This window comes from Mixophyes fleayi, chromosome 4 (genome assembly GCF_038048845.1).
Source record: "Mixophyes fleayi isolate aMixFle1 chromosome 4, aMixFle1.hap1, whole genome shotgun sequence".
NCBI classification, from domain to species: domain Eukaryota; kingdom Metazoa; phylum Chordata; class Amphibia; order Anura; family Limnodynastidae; genus Mixophyes; species Mixophyes fleayi.
Genome location: NC_134405.1, coordinates 134,138,371 through 134,165,217, shown reverse-complemented (window position 1 = coordinate 134,165,217; position 26,847 = coordinate 134,138,371). Strand labels below are relative to the sequence as shown.

At 40.9% G+C, this 26,847-nt stretch overlaps 1 protein-coding gene across 4 annotated transcripts in view; it reads right to left on the bottom strand.

The window, feature by feature from the left end:
* TLN2 (talin 2) overlaps positions 1 to 26,847 on the bottom strand; it is a 198,991-nt gene that overhangs the window by 73,926 nt on the left and 98,218 nt on the right. For all 4 annotated transcript variants that reach the window (XM_075208360.1, XM_075208364.1, XM_075208361.1 and 1 more), the window contains exons 23-28: positions 25,269 to 25,382; positions 17,905 to 18,018; positions 15,903 to 16,037; positions 15,690 to 15,818; positions 14,999 to 15,101; positions 8 to 216 (exon numbers count right to left, since the gene is read on the bottom strand). In XM_075208360.1, coding sequence (XP_075064461.1) covers positions 8 to 216; positions 14,999 to 15,101; positions 15,690 to 15,818; positions 15,903 to 16,037; positions 17,905 to 18,018; positions 25,269 to 25,382 — 804 coding nt within the window. The remainder of the gene's footprint in view (positions 1 to 7; positions 217 to 14,998; positions 15,102 to 15,689; positions 15,819 to 15,902; positions 16,038 to 17,904; positions 18,019 to 25,268; positions 25,383 to 26,847) is intronic.

Here is a 26,847-nt window from a genome sequence, read left to right as displayed (position 1 = left end):
ATCTGACCTGAGCCAATCTCTGCTGAATCTCAGCATCCCCCGGAGCCACTAGTGCTTGCTTCGCTTCCTGGATGAGATTGACTGACCCATCCATCACATCTCTAGCTGAATCCAACATGTCACTGGCAGCCTGCGGATCACTAGTGGAAGCAGCTACCCCTCGAGCTGACTGTGCCAAAGTTTTAAGAGCCTGTGCAGTTTCCCTTGCAGCAACACCTAAACAGCAGTTATATATTAAACATAGCCATACCAGGTATAACTTATCAAATAATCAAATGCATAGAAATCCAAGTAACGTCAACAGGTCAATGTTTTTCAATGAGCATTCAAACACATTAAATGTAAATTACAGCATTTATGTTTCTTGCATTTTAAATAATTTTGGGAGAACATAAGGAAATAAATTAACATAGAAAATTTTACATCTTTCATGTTTCCATTTATAGTTGGATTGATGGTAGTACTGTAAATCTGTGTGCCGAAGCAAGGAAGGAATTGGCAGAATTACCTGAATAATGGACAGCACACTATCTCAAAAACAAAAATCTAGTTCCTGAGTTTATACCTCGTTGGCAGAACACACAGAGTCGCTTCCTGCAGCAGGGGTGTCTTTAAGGGAAAAAGTCAGATTCAAGTTTTTAATGTTGTCCTACCTATTGGTTGTAAACAACCAATTGATGCTTTTGAAGCAAAGAATAGGTACTTGGAAATTAAAACTTTTAAAACGGTCCATGTAGAGATAAATGCACGCACCGCATCCAGGGTTAAAGGACACCAATATAAAAAGGAACAGACAGCAGGACCTCAAAGCTGCTACTGTAGCATTCCTTGTTCCATGAAAGCACCACTGGTACCGCAAGCCAAGCAAAAGGGCATTGTCACCAATTGTTACAAGTTCCTTAAAAGCAAACATCCTAGGTAAGTTAGGGAGCTGATTCTTCTGGATTGTAGTTAGTTACCTGTTTAATAATACTTTTCCATTATCAGTACTCTTGTAGAGTCTGTGGAGGGGAAATAAAGAAAGTAAAGCCCAGCAGCACAGGGCTTTATGGAGTCTTGTGCAAAATTTGTTTCTCAGCGCCAAGGAAGCAATTCCCAGCTCCATGAACAATTTAAGTAGCCGATACCCTGAATGACAAGATCATTTGTGACCAAAATAGATTTATATGCTATGCAGTGGCTGAAGCAAACAAGGTCCCAGACGAGTATGGGCTTAAGAGGACATGATTTCCCAATCTAAACCATCTAGTAGTAAATCTGGGGAAAATAAATAGCCGCGACTATTTGAGATGGATAATATTGAGATTCTACTCAGGCACATATATAAACCTAAGGAGATGAATGAAGCATCAACCTCCACCGCTGCCCAGAAGTCCCTGCTGGAGGATTATAGTAAAATAAATAAAAAACACATGCATCTCTTGAGTGATTTAGAGGCACAGATATGGAGTTCAGTTACAAAAATGAATGCAGCAATAGTCAGTTTATCAGCCAGAACCACTATTCCTTTAGAAGATGGTCATCCTTCAAGAGATCCTATGAATAGGAGGATGAAAAGTTGTTTTAAAAGATTAATCTTGAAATCAGGGGTATCTATGGCTTACATGGCTACAGCCCTCAGACTGTGGGGTGAAGCTTCATAACTATATGATGTGAACCACAGATGTTTTGTTGTTTTTGCCTTCAGAAAGTCATTTTAGATTTCACACTATTGGGCTTGTCGAAGTCAGCAATTTGGATAGAGTCATTTCAATTAATATCGAGCAAACTTGGTTGTCTTGGTCTGAAAATATGCGTAGAGCACGCTTCGGCGTGGAAGGGCGTATACAGCCACAACACGTGGCAATAACAGTTTTTACACTTTTATACACATTCACACGAACACACACATTTGTAGTTAGTACACATTAATTGTAGTTGCAACACATAGTTATTTATGTCAGAATATAGCAGTATTTATGTTCAGTATTAAGTTATATGCATGTTCGTAAAACATAAGGTTCAGGTTGCAGGAAATGTGTAATGTTTGGTATCATTTTAATCCCCTATTCATCAGCAGTTGTCCGGTTCATTCGCCGAAGAGATCGCACATTGCATACTCTAGTTAGTGATGTTAGGTAATAAATATTTAAAGTGATTCCAACTGTAAAATGCTATTAGACTAGTTGAAACTGGATTCTTGACGGGAAAGTCAGAGCACATCCCCTGGAGAGATGACCCCCACCTTTGTATATTTTGGTTTGAACTGGCCTATGGACCTGCAGTACACTGGACCTTCCTGAAGCCTGGACCAACAGAAGCAAGCCACATCATCTACATTGTTTTACTGTATTTCTAACTGCACATAAGCAGGGGTTCTTGAGCTTGTGACCAGTCTTCTTTGACCACAGACTTCAGACCTGAATGACTGTTCACTAGAACCAGGGCGCCTGCGATAAGTAACGGCTGTACTTATTTTTATTTCGCTTGAATTATTCTGCTACTTTTGGATAATAAATTACTTTGTGCTTTGGAACACAAATCGAGATTCGACAATAATTATTGGATAGCGACAAAATGTGCATAACAGGCTGTTGATCGCAGCATGTGTACCCTTTTATTTACTTAGGGTAGCGTTTTTAGCAGATTATCAGGCCAATCAGACGATAAAAGACTGATTGGCTCGATATCACAGTAGCGTGTACCCTGGAAAGATAAACGATTATCGTTCCAAATGAAATGACCACATGAAAATCATTGATCAAGATAGATGTCGTTCTAATCCTGCAGTGTGTTGCACTCATTATCAGGATCTCCATAGAATTTACAGTCACAATCTTTTCAGCCGATGATTATGACAGATGAAGAACACAGATCTGAAGATAAATCTTGCAAACATGAATAGTGTGTACACATGAATCGGCATGCTGATCGGGACTTTTGTTTTTTAATCAGTCGTTCGTAAAATCATTATAGATAACATATTGGAAGAAAATTTCTCTAGTGTACCTAGCCTTAGTCTATCCCAATGAATTTTATTTTTTACCAGGAAAAACTGGGGCTCTTTGCCTAGAACACTAGGTTACATATATTTTATTAGAATCATATGAGGAAAAAGAAGGATAAATAGGAGCCACAATTCTGTCATTTAATATTTTTTATGCAGTTAGCACAACCCCACAAATGTACAATAACTTTACCATTTATAGATATACCAAAAGTATATACATTGTTGGGTGTATGATCTACATGTGTAAGCCATATTACAATGTATATGTCAATTTTTTATTCATATTGTGGTGTTTTTTAATGCAAAATAAGATAAACAGCAATATGTTTACGGTGCTCAGGCAATTAACAGAAGCCTCCCTAACAGAGTAGCATCACATCCAAAAAGTTGCCTTCAATTCAATATTGTTCATATTGTTTCAAAATGTCCTAGTCACTATGACTGGCAAATATAATATACAAAAAGTATTATTAGTAACGTCAGGAGTACGGCCTTTGTATTGATGCTAACTAGGAGGAGGAGCAATGCTACACTTTTACATAATACTGCACTATGATAATGGTGTCCCTTTACAACCAGCTAGTAGAAAAGAGCTACAAAATATACAGCTTTTCAAGCAAATCAATTTTATTATACATTTTTACATTGCTTATCACAATTTAAGCCCTGTGCACAGTGTGTTAAATATTTCGGTTTCTTATACATTTCATTTTGACAGCTGAATGGAGGAGAGACTGAATCTAAAATTCAACTGATCTCTATAGAGAGAGGTGCCCATGAACCGCACATGGAGAGCTTCCCCAAAACAAAACCGTGCAGCGACGGGAGAAAGTAGAGCATAGTTTACTTTCCCCAAAACCCTGTTCCTACATCTGCCTTGCAAAGATGGCCATGATCTCTATGTGAAATTTCGTCTCTTCGCCTTTTACTTGTGAAAACATGTAGAAAAGAATATGAAGTATTAAATGCACATTACCAGGCTTTTTGAAAAAAGCAGCTTTGACATAATGTAGGTAAACTCAAAAGCAGGAAAATAGGTAACAGACCATACCATAGAAGCAGCATAAGAGCACATAAGTTAGCAATATGAATGTTCGTTACACACCAAGGGACAAATTGCACACGGTTCTGTTTGGTCAATTTGGTTGAAAACTAACAAATTGCCTAACATGATCATATGATCAGCATTCAATATACACAACCTAATTATAGGCACTCTAACCTCAAAATTATTCTTTGTTCTAATTAAAATCAAAAAGGACCTAGAAATATGGAGAAACTATATACTATCGTGGCTGGGGAGGATCATTGCTGTTAAAAGATGAACCTGATCCCTAAACTTCTCTACCCCTTCCAGACTCTCCCGGTGAAGGCGCCGGATCTTGTGTTTCGGGACTTGCATTCCTCTTTCCTCAAATTTGTTTGGAGTGGCAAGTCCCCTAGAATCTTAGTAGCAGTACTTAAGCAGCCCAGGGCTCGGGGAGGAAGTAGCTTTCCAAATGTTAAAATTTATTACCAGGCGGCCCATTTGACCCAGGTTGCGGGTACTTATGTCCCATACCGGACCGTAGAGTGGGTGGAATTGGAAACCCACTTTACAGGAGTCCCCTCCCTGGCATCACTCTGAGGCCTCTCCAGACAAGACAGACCACCAGGGACCTCCACACTCCAATCTCTCAAATTTTATTTGTCCCTATGGGACTCACGCCGGCTCAAGCACAAACTATCCTTCCCTATTTTCCCCTGTAACTCTGGTCTGGAGCAACCCACACTTCCCCCCCGATAGCCAACCTGTCATAACAATTTAAACACTGGCTATGTGTGGAGAGCCATGTGATTTCGGACCTGGTAGTTAACGGAACTTGGGCTTCTATGTCAGATTTTCATCACAAGTTTGAACCTTTCCGCTCGCTCTTCTTTGAATAATTCCAGGTCCAACCCTTCGCTATCTCCTGGCCCGCCTCTGACAATCTTCAGCCCCTCACTCTCTTTAAGTACGTGTTTGCATTCTCCACTTACCAAAGGGATGATATTGGGGCTTTACAATTGGCTAATAGAGATCACCTTTGTCCTTCCGGTGCGGCACGAGCGGGAATGGGAGAGAGATGAGAGATCTGGGACCCCCCCACCCCAACTACCACTCAGAGCTGTTGGCGGGAATATGGCTAGAGAGGCACAATGCTAAATATATGGTGGACCTGCCCCCGTATAATCCCTTTTTGGAATATGGTCCTTGCACTTATTAATTGCGTATCTGAGCAACAGGTCACTAAGGATCCCTGGTTTTTGCTTCTCTCTCGCCCTATCCCGGATGAGAGCGCCCCTTCCAACAAGCTGATCTCTCGCATACTGGCTGCTGCCAAATCCCTAATAGTTAAGCATTGGAATGACCCTAATTCTCCCACCATTTAGGCTCTACGGAATTACATCTGACATATCACAAGCATTTAGAGTATTATATACTATCTTTTTAAATCATACAACTCTGACAAGGTTTGGGCCCCTTGGCATCTACATGAAAGTCGTAGCTGCTTACCCTCTGACTCTCCCACCCTCTAATGGCACATAGCTTCTGGGCCACTTCCAGATTCTCCAGGCTGGGTATCGTGTAACATGGGTAAGTGCCCCGTATGTGTTGACATTTGTTTTTTTTAATTACATAGGTCGTTTATCTCTGGATATGTTGCATATAATCTCATTAGCAACAGTTATGCCGATATACATATTAAACAATCAACAGCGCAATATACTGATGTACACAAATGATGCACTAGTAGATCTGTGAAGTGGAAATAAACACTTTAATGATAAAAACAAACTATAAATATAAAATCATCACTGGCCAGTGGAAATAGAACTAAACATGTAAGAATCAGATGTATCAATAATTCCCAACAGTTATTTACACAACTACATTTTTAAGGTAGTCTAATAATTTCATAAGCATGGCCTTAAGTTCCCCACAATTTATTACATTTTGAGCTATTAAAATATAAGTGGTATGGGAAAAGAATGGGAAAGTAAATTAACTGTGGGTGTCGAGAGGAGAGAGTTGACAGAATAGAGAGACTGTGTAGGAAGAGAAGGGAACATATAATACAAGGGCAGGAGGCAACATGTTAAAAGGTGGGACTAATACTCCAAACAACACATGAACCATTGAATTAAAATAAAGAACTGTAAATCTGAAAGTACACTTTATTTATTGTACGGCATCGACTTAAACCTATAATTCCATACCATATTATAAACTATTTGGAAAAACATCAATTACAGATTTAACCAAATGGTTTAATTGGGTAGCTGAAGCCGAATGCTTCCATCTGGATACCACACAAGATAAAATGATTGTCATTCTCAAAAAAAAACAAATACTTCTATCCAAATTACCATGCAAATGCCCTCTTGAACGCCGACCTAATGTGTTTTGGTAAAATACTAGCTAATAAGATTTAATTCCATGTCATTATCACAAATTGATGCACATCGAGTTAGTTTAATTCCAAATAGAGAAGTATCTGATAACGCCAGATGTCCAACAAACATACTACACCCCAGCCTTTGACTGCATCTGGTGGCCTTTAATGTTCCAAACTCTGGAACTTTACATTTAACCCCTCAATGAATGGCATTCATTCCCAGTGAGTAATGGGGCTAGATATTGTTGTCCCTTTTCCTTTATTTTTTCATTATGAACAGAATCCGTTAGTGACTTCCTTACCAATCAATAAGAATATATAGGGCATCACTATTGGCAAATAAAGATTTTACTCTGCTGGTGACATTCTATTAAACGGCCTCCCACCCCAAACCACCATCCTGAAATGGTTTAAAACTTATGGACAATTATCAGTGCACTAATGTAACAAAAAATAGAGGCTTTAAACACTATACATTTTAAATCACATGAAATAATTATATGCAGCAATCTATGCGTTTAACAGTCATGGCCAAATGTTTTGAGAATGACAAGTATTGGATTTCACAAAGTTTGCTGCGTCAGTATTTTAAGACCTTTTTGTCAGATGTTGCTATGGTATACTGAAATAAAATTACAAGCAAGAAAGTTTATGCAAACAGTCAATATTTGCAGTCTTTTTGAAGACCTCTGCAATTCATCCTGGCATGTTGTCAATCAACTACTGGGCCACATACTGACTGATGGCCGCCCGCCCGCCTAATCAATGCTTGTAGTTTGTCAGAATTTGTGGGTTTATTATTGACCACAAGTTCTCAAATCGGATGAAGGTGGGGGGAGTTTCCTGGCCATGGACCCAAAATGTTGATGTTTTGATCACCGAGCTACTTGGTTATCACTTTTGCCTTATGGCAAGGCGTTCCATCATGCTGGAATAGGCATTGTTCATCACTAAACTGTTCTTGGATGGTTGGGAGAAGCTGCTCTTGGGGGATGCTTTGGTACCATTCTTTATTCATGGCTGTGGTCCGAGGCAAAACTGTGAGTGAGCCCACTCCCTTGGCTGAGAAGCAACCCCACACATGAATAGTCTCAGGATGCTTCACTGTTGGAATGACACAAAACAGATGATAGCGATGACCTTTCCTTCTCTGGACAAGCATTTTTCCAGATGCCCCAAACAATCTGAAAGGGGTTTTCATCAGAGAAAATGACTTTACCCCAGTTAACGGCAGTCCAAACACTGTACCTTTTGCAGAATATCAGTCTGTCCCTGGTGTTTTACCTGGAGAGAAGTGGCTTCTTTGCTGGCCTTCTTGACACCAGACCATCCTCAAAAAGTCTTCGCCTCACTGTGCGTGCAGATGCACTCACACCTGCTAGCTGCCATTCCTGAGCACGTTCTGTACTGGTGGTGCCCCAATCCCACAAATGAATCTGCTTTAGCAGACGGTCCTGGCGCTTGCTGGGTGTTCTTGGGTGCTCTGAAGCCTTCATTTACAACTATTGAACCTCTCTCCTTGAAGTTCTTGATGATCCGATAAATGGTTGATTTAGGTGCAATCTTACTAGCAGCATTATCCTTGCATGTGAAGCCCTTTTGTGCAAAGCAATGATGACTGCACGTGTTTCCTTGCAGCTAACCTTGGTTAACAGAGGAAGAACAATGATTTCAAGCACCACCCTCCTTTCAAAGCTTCCAGTCTGTTATTCTAACTCAATCAGCATGACAGAGTGATCTCCAGCCTTGTTCTCGTCAACACTCACTTGTGTTAAAGAGAAAATCACTGACCTGACTTCAGCTGGTCCCTTTTGTGGCAAAGCTGAAATGCAGTGGAAATGTTTTTGGGATAAAGTTAATTGTAATGGCAAAGAGGAACTTTGAAATTAATAGCAATTCATCTGATCACTCCGTGACAATCTGGAGTATATGCAAATTGCCATCATAAAAACTGAAGCAGCAGACTTATTTGTGTCATTCTCAAAACTCTTGGCCATGACTGTATATCTCTTGGATAGGTAATATAAATATAATTAAAAAGAACATTCTTCATAGATTCCTTTACATGCAGTAGGATTATATGAGGAAGGAAGCTTAAATTCCAGACTCAATAGACAAGTGCTGTTCAAACCAAAAGAAGCAGGTGAACTGGGACTACCTAATTCCACAGAGATTTTGTCGCGGTCTAACAGTGGGATGGCATACTTCTACAGGTCTGAAGAAATGGTTAACCATTAGAGCATTTATACTTCGAAACAACCTCTCTCAGGTTATTTGGCTCCCATAAATCATACTGAAATGCCAGAAGCATTGCCCTCTATTTCCACCAGGGTAATACTTATCTTATAGAATATATTACAAAGCAAACAACCAGTATCCTTTTATCACTCATCACTCTCTATTAATTCTCATAATACAAAACAAAGCGTTTAATTTGGTGTGTCTCACTTTTGGCACCTCCTTGTAGGATAAAAAAGGATTTAAATATATCATTCATGTGAGAAAGCAGAACCAATTTCAATTTCACAGAATTGCTAGAAACTTGCTGAATACCACACAATAATTTCTGTCAATACAACAAGAATGGAAACTATTTAAAACTAACATCTCCAAATGGAAAGGGATTTTATACCTGGATGTACAATAGTGTACTGGCAAAACCAAATGAGCATACACATGCAATCAAATTGGCCTGGAACAGGGAGTTAGGACTTATTAGAACTAGGACATAAGTGGTGCTGCATTAATATAATACATTATGTGAAATTACCATTGATATACTGCCTGTATGGATTGTTTTAAACAGATATATAAAACAAGATTTTTCTTTACTGAAGGTAAAAAAAAAAAAAAAATAAATACATTTTTTTTTTGTAATATATTTTGAATTTATATTTGAAAATTGGGGATAATTTTTAATCAGAAGTGATAGAATATGTTATTTTACAAGCTGAATGTTTTAAAAAATATGTTCTTTGGGGTGATGTGGCTAGTAAACGGCAATGTATTGTACACTAAATGCATAAAAGTGTTCGGACGCTTGGCCATTACACCAACAGAGACTGCAATGACATGGTTTTCAAATACATATACGTTAATATAGAGCTGGTCCCTCTTTTGTAGTGATAACAGCTTCCACTTTTTTTGAAAGGCTTTCCACAAGATGCGGGAGTGTTTCTGTGGTAATTTGTGCCCATTCACTCTGTAGAGCATTTATGAGGTCAGGAGGCACTGATGCTGGACGAGAAGGCCTGGCTCGCTATCTCTGTTCCGGTTCATCCCAAAGGTGTTTGATGGGGTTGAGGTCAGGGCTCTGTGTTGTCCAGTTAACAACTTCCACACCGGATTCGTCAAACTATGTCTTTGTAGTCTTTGCTTTGTGCACTGCGGCACAGTCATTTTGGAATAGAAAAGGGCCTTCCCCAACTGTTGGCACAAAGCTGGAAGTGTAGCATTGTCCAAAATGACTTGGTATGCTGAAGCATTAAGATTGGCCTTCCCTGGAGATAAGGGGCCTAGCCCAAACCCTGAAAAACAGCCCCATACCATTATCCCTCCTCCACTAAACTTCACAGTTGGTATAATGCAGTCAGACAGGTAACGTTTTCCCGGCATCCGCCAAACCCAGACTCGCCCATCTGACTGCCAAACAGAGAAGTGTGATTTGTCACTCCACAGAACACATTTAGAGTCTATGTGCTTTACACCTTTATACCACTCCATACGACACTTGGCATTGGTCTTGGTGATGTTAGGCTTGCATGCAGCTGCTCAGCCATGGAAACCCATTCCATTAAGCTCCCATCACACAGTTTTTGTGCTTACATTAATGCCAGGGGAAGTTCGGAACCCTTCAGCTATGGAATCAGCAGAGCGTTGTTGACTTTTATGCACATAAGCCTTGGCAGTCGTTGACCCTGCTCTGTGATTTTTTACGTGGTCTTCCACTTCATGGCCGAGTTGCTATTGTTCCTAAACGCTTTCACTTTCTAATAATATCACTTACAGTTGACCGTGGAATATCCAGCAGGGATGAAATTTCACGAATCATCTTATTGCAAAGGTGGCATCCTATCACAGTACCACACGAAGTTACTGAGCTCTTCAGAACGACCCATTTTGAATCACAAATGTTTGCAAATGTAGACTGCATGGCTAGGTGCTTTATTTTATACACCTTTGCAAACGGATCTGATTAAAACACCTCAATTCAATAAATTAACAGGCAAGATCAAATACTTTGTCCATATAGTGTATATGCTAATCTTGTGTGTGTACTATGACAAATATTTTAGGTGATTATTACACATGTGAACAATGTGTTGTTGAATATAATAAAATTAGAGGATAATAAAAAACACAACAGCATTCTGGAGAATGAGGTTTGCCAAACGGCTAAATAAAACTTTTATAGGAGATGAAGTCCTGTCACATATTTTTTTTTATACATTTGTTATATTTAGACACAATAGAATGCCCCTCACACACATACAAAAATAGGGTTATTTTGTCACTATTAAATAAGCTGCTGCCTGGTTGGAACCGTTGGTACTCGTTATTGCGACGAGTCTATTACCAACACCAAGTATATAAACAAAAAAAATCCGATTACTATAACAGCGACATTGAGGGCATCACCCATGCAGTGGAGTAAAGAAGAGATGTTGTTAACAGTGATAGAGAGATCAAGGTGCGGTAAAGATTTAGAAGGAGGGAAAACAAATTTTTGCAGTGTTGATTTTGAGGAAACGTGAGGACATCTAAGAGTACATGGTGGAGAGGCAGTTAGATACACAAGCTAAGACGGGGGGTTAAGGCCAGGAGAAGAGATGTAGAGTTGGATGTCATCGGCGTAAAGGTGAAACTGGAGACCGAAGGAAGAGGTAAAATCACCCAGGGAGGTAGTGTACAGAGAAAAGAGTAGAGGGCCAAGAACAGAGCCCTGAGGGATTCCTATGGGGAGAGTGGAGGGGGGATGAGTCAGGAGTGAAAAACAGAAAAAGAGCAGGTAGCAAGGTATGAGGTGACCCATGTGAGGACAGAGCCAGGAAGCCCGTGACAGGCTGCAGCAGGAGAAGTGGTCCACAGTGTTGAAAGATGCGGAGCGGTTGAGCAGGGAGAAGTGACCCCTGGATTTGGCTGCAAGGAGGTCATTAGTAACTTTGGCTAGGGCAGTTTCAGTGAAGTGGAGGGGGCAGAAGCAAGATTGAAGAGGGTCAAGGAGAGAATTTTCCAAGAGGTGCCTGATGAGGTGGTCGCAGACAACCCTCTCAAGTAATTTAGAGGCATAGTGTAGAAGTGAAATGGGGCAGTTGTTAGCGAGAGAGGTAGGGTCCAGATTGAGTTTCTTAAGGATGGGGGAGATAAGATCGTGTTTAAAGGGGGAAGGGATAATGCTAGTGGAGAGTGACAGATTAAAGAGGTGTGCAAGGCAGGTTGCTAAGTAGGTGAAAAGGGATGGGATCCAGGTGGCAGATAGATGGGGAAGAGGAAAGAAAGAGGAAGTGGACTTCTTCACCCAAAGCGGGGCAGAAAGAGCACCAGAAATGCTTGCTGGAGGAAGGCGAGTCGAGTTTGATTTTGGAGGAGAAAAAGGAAGCGAAATCATTAGCAGAGAGGGTGCACGGCATAGGAGTATGGGGGTGGGGGGGGGGGGGAGAGTTGAACATGGCAAAGAGGCAACAGGGATTAGAGGACTGTGAAGAAATGAGGGACTTAAAAGGATTGTTTGGCAAGGGCGGAACTGTAGGAGGAGAGGATAAATTTATAGTGAAGGAAAAACGGCTAGGGAGCGAGCCAACCACCTCCTGGACGGTCATCTGGTCTGGTGGAGTGGATGGAAGAGAATAACCCATGGGAGAGAGCAGTGAACAAAAACAGATTAAGAGAATTAGAGATGAAAAGGTTGTGGTTAAAAGTCGGTTTATTACGGACGGATCTGGAATTCCAGAGGGCATAAGAGAAGGGCAGGGAGGGAGGGAAGGAAGTAGGGAGATATGGATGAGGTTAGCAGGGTTGCTAGACAGTGTGCGGTTGAAATTGGGTCAGAGAAGGGGGCTAGGGAAGAGGATGGGTATATGACAAGAGCGGGGAGGCATGGTGAGAGAGCGGGAAAGGAGGGAAAGTGGAGCGGAGGGAAAAGAAACAGGGGCAGAGGAAAGAGGTCAGAACGTAGAGACAGAGCCAAGGAGTAACAATAGGCAACTAGTATAATGCCTTTTTTAATAAGTTATAAGTCGGAACATAAAAGATAAAAACTATAGAGGGAAGTCATAAAAACAATGTGCAAATTCAGCTCAGATTCTCCTGTTAGTTTTACTTATCTGGATCACTACTAACACTCCTATTTTGGATGCAGATCAGAAAACAGCTTCTAGCGATAATGGATTAATACACTTTCTGCCAGGTCTACAGCTGGAAGGGTTATAGATAAAAAGGACCCTGGTCTGATAGCCTGTGGCTCAGATATAGACTGGTGCCATGCTGTCTGCCCAGAATGCCCGGGAGTCTGAACAGCAATGCCCAAACAGGCAACTTTTACATTCATCTGACTGACACTAATTTCCATTTACTAGAGAGGCAGTAGTAAACTGAGAATGCTCTTGTCTACCATGAAAATCCTTGCATCATTATCTCATGCATCACATAGGATACTGTAAGGTATGAATTTATGACCAGATGATTTCAGTCACTTGGACAGAATAATTCAATGTGGAAAAAATTAAGATAAGCTGCTAGTGGGGCCCTCCTAGGGACTGCAATGAAGCCGGAAACCAATGAGATACATGCAGAGCTCACAAATTAGCTACTAATTTAGATACATTCCTTACTTTCTGCCCCTGCATTCTGCTGTTTTCAGAAACAGCAAAGGACATGTATTCTAAATATACTGAATGACATGCAAGTAATAATGATGGAGGATTGCCAGGTAAACAAAGATCACACTACTTTAGACAGCACAATGTAAATGATTTTTATCTTTTGTTGATGCATTTGTTCCTAGACCTGTATTTAAGGTTATAAAATGAATAAAATGGAAAACTGTACACACCAAGTTACAAAATAAATATTCAACATGATCAAATTCATGGGTATAAAACAAAAACAATTTTCCACCACAGTAAAGGCAAACACACACGCACACTCTCTGCCCCCCACTCCTTATTCTAATATCTCTTCAAACAATTTTTACTATCCCCTACTGTGCATAGCATGCCAAGGAATGGCCTGTTTCTTGCCTTAAATGGACACCAATGCTGAATGATTTTACAATGTGAAAGATGATGCTTTAGTTACTGGAATTGCCAAATTTCTCCTCAACTAATTGTTATCCTTCTGAAACAGTGCATTTACTAAAAGGTCATGTTCACTGCATTCGTTGCTGCTTGCTGTGTGAATCATCATCAACATTTATTCATATAGCACTTTCAAACTGGGATCAAACACAGTAATAAAACAATAAAATACCGGAGAAGAAGGCCCTGCTCACAAGCTTGCAATCTTTGGAAATTTAGGTCCGATAAGTATTTACCCATACCTATTGGCGACATTTATAAACCAGTTACTTGGCTACAAATTCATGTACATCCAAAACTTTCCATGAAACAGCATCTTTACGAGAAATTGAGGGAATATACAATATCTCATAGTGGCATCTATACAGCAAAGTTTTTAAATTGGACCGGCCTTCAACTTCTTCATCAATTCACAAGTAGTATATAGATGACATTGCAGAAGCAGCATGCAATGTCAAATCATGCTAAATATCGTAATAAAAGGTTTTCACAACACAAAAGACAAATTACAGTTTCAACATTGTCCATGCATATAGTAATTCTTTGTTTGCTGAAACACAACTTATATCCAGGCTAACACAGATGTAGTGAAACGTGTTTTCAACTGTTTTATAAATGGAGGTATTAAACCACCATTAAACGATGTGATGCATTATAAAATGTCTGCATAAATGAAAGCAAGAAAATGAATTTCCCTTAAACTGTGTTGCCCTGGCTTTGAATGGAGTTGTGGATGTGGTGAGTCACCACATAAGCACCTACATCAGAGGGGTATGTGATAGGATTTCCTGCTTTCACACTCTAGTCTCATCCACATCAACACAAGCTGATAGGGAAAGCATAGAGGTCCACTGACCTCTATACCATGCTGTTTAAGCTATCCAGAAGGACAACAGTGACACACACTTGAAAGTGACCACAAGAATGATGTACGCAGAGGAAGCAGAAGTGGCACGGCTTTATTGTGGAGGCTTGGTCCTGTTTGGTAGGCAACTCAAGAAAGCACCGATGTGGACAAGACATCACTGCCATGTTATCTAATAAATTTGTGTTTATTCAGCCAGTGTGCAGTATAAAAACAGAACAATCTCTGCTGGCCAGAAAATTAAAACTGGAATGCGTGTGACAAAACGAAAGCAGCCTGGCATGCACAATTGAACTATTAATCTCTAGCTGAGTAACATTAACAAATGTGGAATACAAGTCAAAGACATGCTAGGTTACAAACCCCAAATTTTATTACTGTGGGGTTTTTTTTTTTTGAGTGGATAAAAGACGGCTATGTTAGTTCATACCTGTATAATGTTCATTCCCCTGAGCGGCACATGTCAGCAGCTGAGCCATGGATGAGCCAACAGTCTTAGATGTGCTACCGAGGTCTTGGGCGCACTTCTCCAACTGTAGATCCAGAAAATGTAAGTAACACGTAAGAAACAAACTTTTTAATATAAACGGTATTTTTAAAACTAGAGCCAATCCAAGCCTGCTAGAATGATATCTCAACTTGCCCACATATATTTTTATTGCATTTTATCTTACGTAGCATTTTCTTGGCACAGGATATAATAATCTAAAGATTATTACCAATGCTCTGTCACCTTATGTTGTAATGATTTCTTTGTTTAATTTTCAAGTGTAGAGAATTTTCCTGCACAGAGCTTTCATATTATTACATAAGAAACATAACAAATATTTTTCTGTTACTGCATAATAACTAGGTAGTACACATACATAGTTAGTCTTGGTTCCAACACAGTAACTTAAAACAAACATGCTTTCTAAAATACATTGCTTATTCATGGTCCAGCCTCTCCCTACTTACTTGCTTTGAACTACAGCAATTCATTGGACAAAGCCATGGCGGGGGAGATTAGATCATTACAGGAGGATTTCTACTTTATTACAGTAAGTGTAAGGTTTCACAGATCAATCAATAAACACACCAGATCATTTAGGACATTGGATCTGTGGGGGTTTTAATATTACCGTTTCTCCTGGAAGTGGTTTCAGTTGCCTGTCAGCTGCTGCCATTTTTGCATCTTGCAACTCGCTCTTTAGAGTTTGGACAGCATTTAGAGCTGAATCAATTTCCATAGGACCACAAGCTTCATGTGCCTAAACAATAAAATAAAACAATCCTAACAATACAGACCCCACTCTTATTGTTGCACAAAACTGCCCCCAAAACAATTATCTCACCTTCTGTGCAGCTGTACGCAACTCAGCCAAACTGGTTGCAAGGTTCTTGGCACACTGACCTAGTTGCATGGCAGCTGCCTGATCAGTCACAGTGGGCACAGCAGCCTTGGCAAAAGCCACCATCTTACTTCCAGGCTGAATATAAAAAAGAGTGGAAAATTGATTGTCAGGACAAAACTGACATTCCATGAAACACTTTATCACAATTTGAACCTAAACATTTTGGAAGCTTGGATCATAGCAAAGGAAAACTTTTCAGAGCTGGGCATTGTTTAACTACATGGGAACATGTTTTGTAAAAGCTCTGGCAGAAGCTGAAGAAACATCTCATTCAAGTGGAAAAGATGTTGTTGACACCATCAGTGGGATGTCACTTCCGGCATTGTAATAAAAAAAAAAAAGTATTGTAAACTAACAAGATGATCTCTATCAGCCATCTAGAGTCAAGAAATATCATAAAAGGATAAGTTCATACTAGCTTTACTTGAAACAAAAAGCTTTGTAGAGCAGAGTGAGTCCAGATAACATGAATTATTTTCCCAGATATTAATCTACGCATGAAGTTGAAATGGCTAAGTAAGGTAAGATCTACAGTGTAGCCGCCAAGGGAAATATATAAAAAAAAAAAAAAGACAGTTTATGAAGATAACTTAAAAAAACAAATCAATGAGGTTTCTTTAATGCATTAATAAGGAACAGAATTTTATTGCAGCCCGGTCTGGAGACAAAAGCAAAGCAACCAAAAGACAGCTGGGGAAAAAATGAGTATTTGGGAAGGGACATACTGGGAGTAAGGGGCATAACGCCAAAGCAGGTGTCCACACACTGTGATAAATAGATTCACATAGTGTTCTACACTATATGAGTCTGGAAAAAACCAGAGAGAAATCTAAAATACAGTGGTCAGAAAGGGCTAATCCAACTCTGAAAGGAAATCCTGCAAACCTGACTGAAGCAAACCTCTATAAGAGGGAATTGAGGGAAGAGTTAAAAGCTAAACTGGATATCAATAAAAAGCATATAAAATCTTATAAAACCCGACCTCGGGTACAGATGGATCCTTACCACAACTAGATAGAATCTGCTCTCCACCTGGTGGAGAGCAGCCTTCGGGACAGACATTTACTTACCACACACATACAGGAACACAGAAGCCGGCTCCCTGCAGTGGTCATTCAGCGGGGATGAGAGTGCTTTCCTTGATATGCTGTTTTTTCCATCTAGTTGTGGTAAGGATCCATCTGTACCCGAGGTCGGGTTTTTGAAGATTTTATATGCTTTTTATTGATATCCAGTTTTATACTGGTAATAAAGTTTCAAGTTGATTTTATACCTTTGAAGTTTCCGTATATTGGCGATCTATTCCATAGCACTATGGTAATTTTCCCTTGTTTATCACTCCATGGAAATTTTATACCATTGAGAAATATTTCACCATGATTTCTTTTTCACATGACAAGCCGATTCATACAACTGAGGATTTAACAGCTAATAATGAATGCTTGAAAGATATTGAATTATTTGCGAACTCACTAAATGAAGTATTCACATTCGGAAATTCACGTGGAGGATTATCCGATCACCTAATCGTGAGATTGAATAATTTGTGGAATCACTAAAAGAAGTATTCACATCTTTAATTGAAAATATATGTGGAGGATTATTCGATCACGTTACATTGAGATTGAATTTTATGACTTTCTTCTATTGGGGTTTTCAGAACATACTGTTTAGCGCCGTCTTCTATCCTACATTTTGCATTTTGGTTCATTTTTAGATCTTCATGGGTGAGGTCTGTGGATAAGAAGGGCTGCTTTACAGGTTGTGCACCTATACATGTTTCAGATTGTTTGTGTTTCTATGTTTACTTTCTTCTAGCCTACAAAATGCCTATCTTATCTGAGCGTAGGCAGCAAATCCTCTTTATGAATGAAAAAACACAAAATGGCTGCCTACCTTTTAAAGTAGGAAAAGGGATAATTTGAATGGGTCTCTCTCTCACCTGTAGGAAATTCTGGCTGGACACAATGAGAGCTAGCTGTGCACTCAGATCCTCTGTCTGTGCTTGGCTGCCCCTCACACCCTGTACCAACTGAGGAATATGGTCAGCCACAACCTGCAGAAACAAAGCTTAATTAGCAATATTTAAAGTGCAACCATATACATTTCATTTTATAACTTGTACACTGCACATATTTTACTAGTCAATTAAAAAAACAAACAAACAAAAAAACCTAGAAAAATAGGCACTTGAAACACATAATGATAGTATATTAAATCTTAAGTGCTCCATATGGCAGCTGTACAAAGAATCTACTTAATCCAAATACAAAAGTAAAAAAGTTGAATAAACAGTGTCTGCATGTAAACACCGAATTTTAACACATGTCAATAATAATTACAATGTCAGCAAATCAATTAAAATACTATATAATTATATATAGATATATATATATATATATATATATATATACACACACACACACACACAAACACATATATATATAGCACATGATCATAACATACATATAGAGACAGGTGTAACGGCAAAAAATTGCAATGAAACACAGATGTGTAGCAATATAATTAACTGTTACTTCAATATTGAAACACTCCTTGTTTGGAGCCATCAGATATTTAAATAAATTAGCCCAATAAATATAACATGGTGGTATCTGCGTGCCCAAAAGCACCAGACAATGGGAGGAATGTGGAGAAAGTCTTATGTGCACTTGCAAACCTCTTTTAAATGTAATAAAAAAACAACAATATTTAAATTTGGTGGACTGGATTATGAGATAAAGTGGAGAGAGTATATTTGCCAAGACTTTCTCAGCGTTGAGAAAGTGACACATGTAAAAAAACAAAAACAAAAAACATCCCATCACTTATGATTCACTGAAGCCACAAAGGAGGCCAGAAAAAGGATTTTGAAAAAAATCTGTAAAATCTGTTTCAGAGTCCATTGGGCCACACTACGAGACACTGGGATATAGTAGGTGGACTTGGAGTTTTGGCACTTATACTTGTTTAATACACACCCCTCTCCCTACTATATCCCTCCTCTCTGGCAGAAACCTCAGTTTTGTATAATTAAGCAGAGAAGAAAGGCCAACAAGGCAAAACCAGAACGGGGTAACCTTCACAGAACAGAACCTATTACATAGTGAATGGAGGGTGCGCAGTGTCCCCCAATGGAGTCAGAGAAGCAGATTTTACAGTGAGTTTAGGACACTGCTATCATAGGGTTGTGTGATGGAAGTGGAGTTTGGCACTTAACTAGTTAACTTTGTTAATGCATCCTGCTGACAAACCTCTCCCCCCCCCCCTCTGCAACCCCCTGTAGCCTCTTCTGTTTAAGTATAAGGAAGGGGAAACAACCAACCAAAGACCAAACAGCAGAAGGGAGTGAACGCAATGCCCTCCAGATGGAATTAGAGAAACAGATTTATTGTGAGTATACAAATCCTCTTTTCTTTCATCCTATCTGGGGGACACTGCTACCATAGGGACTTTCTAAAGCAGCCCCCTTAAGGGAGGGACCGCTCTGACAGCCAGGCACGTACAGCACTATGGCCAAAACTGGCGTCTGCCGATGCAAAGACATTAAATTGGTAAAATTTTGTAAAAGTATGGACCGAGAACCAAGTGGCTGCTCTGTATAACTGGTCCGCTGAGGCCCTATTTCGTGCAGCCGAAGACGTGCCCACCGAATTGGTAGAATGAGCAACAATACGATCTGCCACAGGTCGGTTAGCATTGATATAAGCCTGCTTAATAGTCGACGTAAGCCATATAGCAATAGATTGATTGGAGGTCGGCCATCCTCATTTTGAGAAGTCAAATAAAATAAAATAATCCGTGCAGCGAACCTTTGATGTCCTATGGACATAGATTCGGAGAGCTCCAGAAATTACAAACAGCCTGTTCCAGACGCTTGTGGTTCCTCTGTGAAACCGGAACCACTATTTCTTGGTTAACATGAAACCCGGAAACTACTTTTGGAAGGAACGCAGGAACTGTTCTGTGAACCGCCCTATCATCGTGAAATACAAGATATAGTTTGCGACGAGAGCCCCCAGCTCGGAAACTCTATGAGCTGACGCAATAGCTAGTAGAAAGGCAACCTTCCATGTTAAGAATCGTAACTCCACAGTCTGTAATGGTACAAAGAACGGTCTCTGAAGCATATTAAGGACCAGATTAAGATCCCAGGGTGCTATGGATGAAACATATGGAGGTTGGATATGCAGGACTTCCTGAAGAAAGGTCTTGACGCCTGGTATGTCTGCCAGGAGATGGTGAAAAAACAGAGAGCCGAAATCTGCACTTTTAAGGACCCCATGCGAAAACCCCCATTCAGGCCATCCTGGAGAAGGGCAAAAAACCTTGAGAGGCGGAACGAAGCTGTGTGGCAGGTCTGGCTCTCACACCTTCTAATGTAGGTAAGCCAGATGCGGTGGTAAATACGAGCAGAGACTGGTTTTCTATCCCTAAGGAGGGTATCCACTACTTATGAAGAAAACCCTCTGGACCTCCCAAAGGTTGGCTTCAACAGTCTTGCTGTTGAATTCAACCAAGGTAAGTCCTGATGTTGGAATAGTCCCTGTATAAGAAGGCCTTCTCGAAGAGGCAACCGAAGACCTGGACCTCCCGCCATTAACAGGATTTCTGGATAGCAGATCCTCAGCGGCCAAGCTGGAGCCACCAGTAAAACTGGAAGTCCGCCCTGCTTGATTCTCCGAAGGACGCGGGGAATCATGGAAATAGGAGGGAACAGGTATCCTAACCTGAAGTCCCAGGGCATTGTCATTACATCGACTGCCACTACCGAAGGGCTCCTTTGCTCTTGAGCAAAAATGTAGGACCTTTCGGTTGTGACGAGATGTCATTAGGTCTCGGTCCGGTGTTCCCCACTGAACGACCAGAGACTGAAAGACCTCCGGATGAAGAGACCATTCCCTCGGCAGAATTGTATGCCGGCTTAGATAGTCTGCTTTCCAGTTCTGGATGCCTGGAATAAAGAGTGCAGAGATGGAGAGAACAAGGTTTCGGCCCAGGTCAAGATTTGAGCCGCCACTTCCATTGCTCTTGCACTTTTGGTGTCCCCCTCTCTGTTGACGTACGACACTGCTGTGGCGCTGTCGGACTGCAGATGAACCAGTTGGCCCTGCAGGATGAACTGAAAACCCTGTAAGCCCTTTAACATGGCTTTCAGTTCCAATATGTTGATGGGGAGAGAGGTCTCCTGAATGGACCAGAGCCCCTGAAGTCTCAAATGAAGAGCTACAGCCCCCCATCCCCGACGGCTGGCATCTATGGATACTAAGATCCAAGACCATAGGGGCAAAGGACCTGCCTATTGGCAAATTGTCCTGGGCTATCCACCATCTGAAGGCTTGCCCCACCTGTTGTGACAAGCGAATCAACTGTTGTTGTGAAATTCTGATGGGATCCTGACCACTTTTTTTAAGAGGTCCCATTGGAAACGAGAGTGAAATCAACCGTAAAGGAGACTCTCGAAAGTCGACACCATTTTTCCTAGTAAGCGCATGCATAAGAGGACAGACGGTCTGCAGCAGGACAAAACTCGAATTGCAGTCCTGCAAGGATCGTGATTTGTCCTCTGGAAGGAATACCTTCTGTTTGCTTGTATCCCTTTTCAGTCCCATAAAAGTAATTCTCTGGCAAGGGGTGAACTGGGATTTGGCCCGATTTATGAGCCATCCATGCATCTCCAGGATCCCGATGGTGAGCTTTAGATGCTAGTCGAGCAGGTAAGCCAGGGCAGCCTTGATTAGTAGATCGTCCAGGAACGGCACTATCTGCACACCCCTGGAATGAAGACAAGCAGCCATCACCGCTATTATATTTGTAAACACCCTTGGTGCTGTGGCAAGGCTGAATGGGAGAGCTGTGAACTGGTAGTGAGAAGGTTCCACTGTGAATCTGAGAAGAGCCTGATGTGCCTTCCAGATAGGGACGTGGAGGTAGGCGTCTTTGATGTCTATCGATGCCATGAACTAGTTTGCTTCCAGTCCGTCGATAACCGACCTGAGGGATTCCATCCGAAATCTGATCACCTGCAGGTGTAGGATCAACTGTTTTAGCTTCAAGATAGGGCAGAATAAGCCATCCGTCTTCCGGACCAAACAAAGGTTGGAGGAGAAACCCTGTCTTTTTTGGTGTTCTGAAACTTCCTGGATGACTCCTGCGGAAAAAAGAAAGGTAACACAGAGGAGCATTGCCTGTTTTCTTTGTGGGTTGCGGGGTAAGCTGGTTGCGAAAAACCAACGAGGCGCTGGGCTTGATAGGTCTATTATGTAACCTTTCGTCATGATCCCGTGAATCCAACTGTCCTCCGAGGACTCTGCCCACTGATCTATGAACAGAAACAGACGTCCCCCCCACTGCCACCGCCACGAGAAGAGGGGGCTGGGTGTCGGTTTATAAGGGAGCTAGGAAGAGGGACGATTCGTGGAGGAGGAGGAAGGCCTACCTCGGTGCAAGTGTCCTCTGGTGCAAGACGGTCTGGACCTGCGAGTCTGGCTAGGAAAGGGCTGTCTAAATGAGCCAAACCTGGATGTCCTAGGGTTTGAGACATTGACTGGTAGGAAGGTACTTTTGCCTCCTGTGGCCTGGGAAATAATGGAGTCCAATTCAGACCCAGATAACATTCCGACTGAATAAGAGAGAGACTCCAAAGATTTCTTAGATTTGGTGTCCGCATCCCAGGACCTCAGCCAGAGGATCCTCCTGACCACAACTGCTGAAGAGGAGACGGAAGCTGCTTTTTGGGCAGCCTCATATACGTACCCCGTAGCCTCCTAGAGATGAAGGGCAAGGGGAAGCAAGTCTGAATCTTGCATGCCACTGGCGTATCAACCCATGGCACCTGTTCCCACCGGTTAAGATCATCCTCCTGCAGTGGGTATAGAGCCAGGTACCTTCGTGGAATAACAAACCTGCGATCAGGTTGTTTCCAGGATGCTTCTGCGATTTCCTTCAGCTCCACAGATGGAGGAAAACGGATCCCCTGCCTTCTGACCCTTTTAAAAGATTACGATCTGTAAGTCTAGTCTCCTCTAGGTCTAGAAGTCCCAGTGCCTGTCGTACTACAACCACTAGGTTATCAAACCCCTGATATCTGGGAGATTCCTCTGGGTCCGTAACTTGTGTGGGATCAGAGTCTTCTAAAACCTCACCCTCCTCTTGAATCTCCACAAATCAGAGAGGGACAGAAGAGGCTCATATCTTTGTTGCATTTTCTTGGGTAAAGGCCTTCGAGCCTCTAATGGTTTAAACGATCTAGGCCACTGACCAATGTGGTTCTCCAGTAGGAGGGGCTTGAGAGGATAGTACGGATGGATCCCCCACCTGTCCAGAGACAACAGACTCGGTGATCCGCATGGTCCCACCTGAACTAAGGGGGTCTATTGTACTAGAGGTTGAAGGGAGTACCGCAGCAACCGATGGAATCTCTGCCAGTTTAGAAAGCAGTTGTACCAATGTGGTAACCCCTGCGTCAGGGCAGCCGCCCACGCTGGTGTTTTTCCGTTATAGATGAACCGCAGTTAGTACAAAGCGCCCCCGGGGTCCTGTTGTTCAATGGGTAATTTAACCTTACACTTGAAGCAAGTATTATACTTTGCTCGAGGTCGTTTACCGTTGTCAGACATTTTATTAAGAACAGTGTTCACAGTAATAAAATGCAATACAGGCAATCACACAAGAAATAGAGATTAGATACTAACTAATCTATGACAGAAATCAAAAGATAGTATCCTTGTTTTAAGGCTATGTGTGAAACAAAAGAATATCTATGCAAGTAACATTCAATGTATTAGTATATTTGCATAAATACCTTTTATAGTACACCTCTATCTCGATATAGCGAGTATAGAAAGAATTATTGGTACTTAACCTTCCCAAGGCTAAGCTGTCTGGAGCAGGAGAGATCTGTCAGCAGCTCTGGTATTCCCTCAGAAGCTGTTGCCTTTTTTCCGGGCAGATTTTGGCGCATTTGGGAGAGCCCAAAGATTCTCTGCAGTAGGGGGAGCTCTATTATCCTAGCTCTCCCCGTCCTGCACTTTCTCCATATTATAAGACCATGGTTTTAAAGGCAATCTACTGCTTCCTCTAAGCAGTAATCGCCGCTTCAGTGCTTCTCCCGGCCGCTGAAAATAAGAACCAAGTCCTCCCCCCCCTCCTTTTCTGAGGAGGGGACCTGGTATAGTCCAGCAATGGCAGCCTCCGACGCCAGCGATTACCAGCACTACCACTTGTGGCAGCGCCGGTCACCTAGTAACGATCAGTGTGACAGTGGCCTATATAAGCCACCTATCAGCACTGAGACTGAGCTGAAGCAAAACAAAAAAAACTGTCTGCTGTCAGTGAGAGCAGTTCGGCCCTCTGTCTGACAGCTGCTTCTTTTCACAAATGAGTGTGCTCTGTGTGAAGGACAGAAAAAAAAAATACTACCTAGCATAAGTGAGGAGAGTTAGCTAAACACGGGATTGTTTGACATCGCAGCAAATCGCCAGAGATGATCAGCGATTTTTGAGATCAGAGGAAAAATCGTAGTTTAATACATCTGGCAACTTGGGGCCTAAAATCGCGGCTTATTACCCGCGATTTGCATCGATTTTAAAACACTGCAAAGAAAAGAAACCAAACCTTGATACATTTACCCCAAAATGAATAAATGAGGCGTGTCCTAGAGTTGTTGGAGATTGACTTCATTTGAAGTTACTATTCCCACTATGAACCTCTTCAAGTTTCTGTGCACAAGGCGCAGAATGCTCTTGCAAGGTGATGTTTCCTAAGACTGCAAGTAAGCATGTTCGTTAATGCACACTGCAGAGCAGTGAAAGCACTTGCACAACACGGGCATGCAGATTTTAGTTTGCAAATTATCCTTATTGAGCCTGAACCAAATAACGCTTTTTTATATATAATATAAATATATATATATATCATACAAAATACATCCATATATTTTCGATGAAATTAAATTTATGGTGAAATGTATTTTATCCAAACTTGCACTTTCCACAGTTATCATCTTATAAATATTTGGGTTTCAACGTTTTAGAAAACCTTGCTTAAAACGAGAGACAGGCTGCCACCAGCCACAGTGTTCATTGAGCAAGTCAGCACTGGTGTACAACAGACGCAGACTCAACATTTGTTTGCAAATAGCTGGCAATGTAAACAAAGAGCCAGGTTTCTAGGAAAGATACTAAAATACACAACTGCACAAAAGCACCCACGTGCCTCCAGAATGAGTCTAAAATATGTGTACATTTGTAAACCTGAACAAACAACTTGGAAAAAGATTATCCTAAGCCCCAAGCCCTCAGTTACCTTGCAGCTCTGAACCAGTTGCTGATGAGCTGCCATGTTCTTGTTAGAGACCGAAGCATTCTGTGAAGCTGCAATGGTCTGGGTAGCAGCTGCTGCAGCTTGTTTTGCAGCGGCCTGTGAAAGTAGTGATTGAATAAGTATAAGTAGAGCACTAACAGAAGAAATAAAAACGAAGGATTACAGTACAATATTCCTGGTAATGGTTGTTAGTAGAGATTGCAATATAACTCCTGGACCAATGCAGCAGGAATTATTTTATCCTCTAAATCTCTCTTCTGTTTCTAATTTAACTTTCTATTGTGTGGCACACTTAGATTTGTAGATAAAAAGTCTTTAGTGTGGGGCAGGTTTCCTGTATCAGTCTATTGCCACAAATACACATACCTGTTCCAGTAGAGTATCATAACAATCTATAATAACTACCTCATTTACTTGAAGTTAGATATTTAAGAGAAAGTCTTATGTCAGCATGCAACTTAAAAGCAACCCTTGTTTATTCTGATGTACTTGTAGGAGATAAGGGTAGCATTATTGAAGTTAAAATAAAAATCTATGTATATTACAATAAAAGGAAACTGACTTAATACAAATCAAAATTACATGAAATAAAATGAATACTGTGGCTTTTCAAACTGTGGCACATTCTTATGGCTATATGATTTAGTGTGAAATGTCATGGTGAGCTTGTCATAGGCAAATATAATAAGATTTCAATACGCTTCTATAGCTACATCATCAAATCTAAAGAGGTACTTAGAATAGCAATACCGCAGACTTTTGTCCCTTTAAATATCAGTTAAGTACCTTTTAAGTATGCATTATTTCTCTTAGCTGTCCTAGAAATCAGTATCTCCTTTTCAAAATCTTTCTGGAGGTTAGAAAGTATGGCTGCCAGTCAGGTGATAGAGGGGGAAAAAAGCAGGTGGAGGATTTACAGGACAGACTGAGCTCAGAGTGACATGCCAAAGCCTCCCTGCTCACTTCTTCACATGCCATGTAACTGTGGTTGTCAAGGTAGTCTATAACACTACAACTACTAATCATTAATAGCAGCCAGAAGAAAACAAACTAAGGAAAATGGTAACTACCAAGCTTCTTCTTATAGCCTGCTACAGTGATTTATATAAAAAATAAATAAAATTAAAAAAAAAATACTAATTTTTTCCATGGGACTGCTGCTTTAAATTCAAAACCCACATGCTTTATTTAAACATTGGTAAAGTATGCTGCACAAATTTTTAAATGAGGTACCTTATGATGCTCATTTAGGCCTTTCATGTCATTCACATTAGTTTTTTTTTTTTTTTTGTACAATATCTTTTTATTGAATACAATTGCAGAGTTACAATCGTAAAGAACAAAGGCAATAACACGTGATAACAATCATCAGAGAACATAACCACGATAGGTACTTTTTCAATTTAGCTTTAACCCGCGTGTGATAATCATAGTTATATGTTAGGCCTTTTCATAGGTGACTGCCTCTGTATGGTAAACCTTAGTATTGCTTAAATGTTGTGAAGAAAGAGAAAAGAGAGCAAGAGGGAATAGAAAGGGGGGATGAGAGAGGGAAATTATA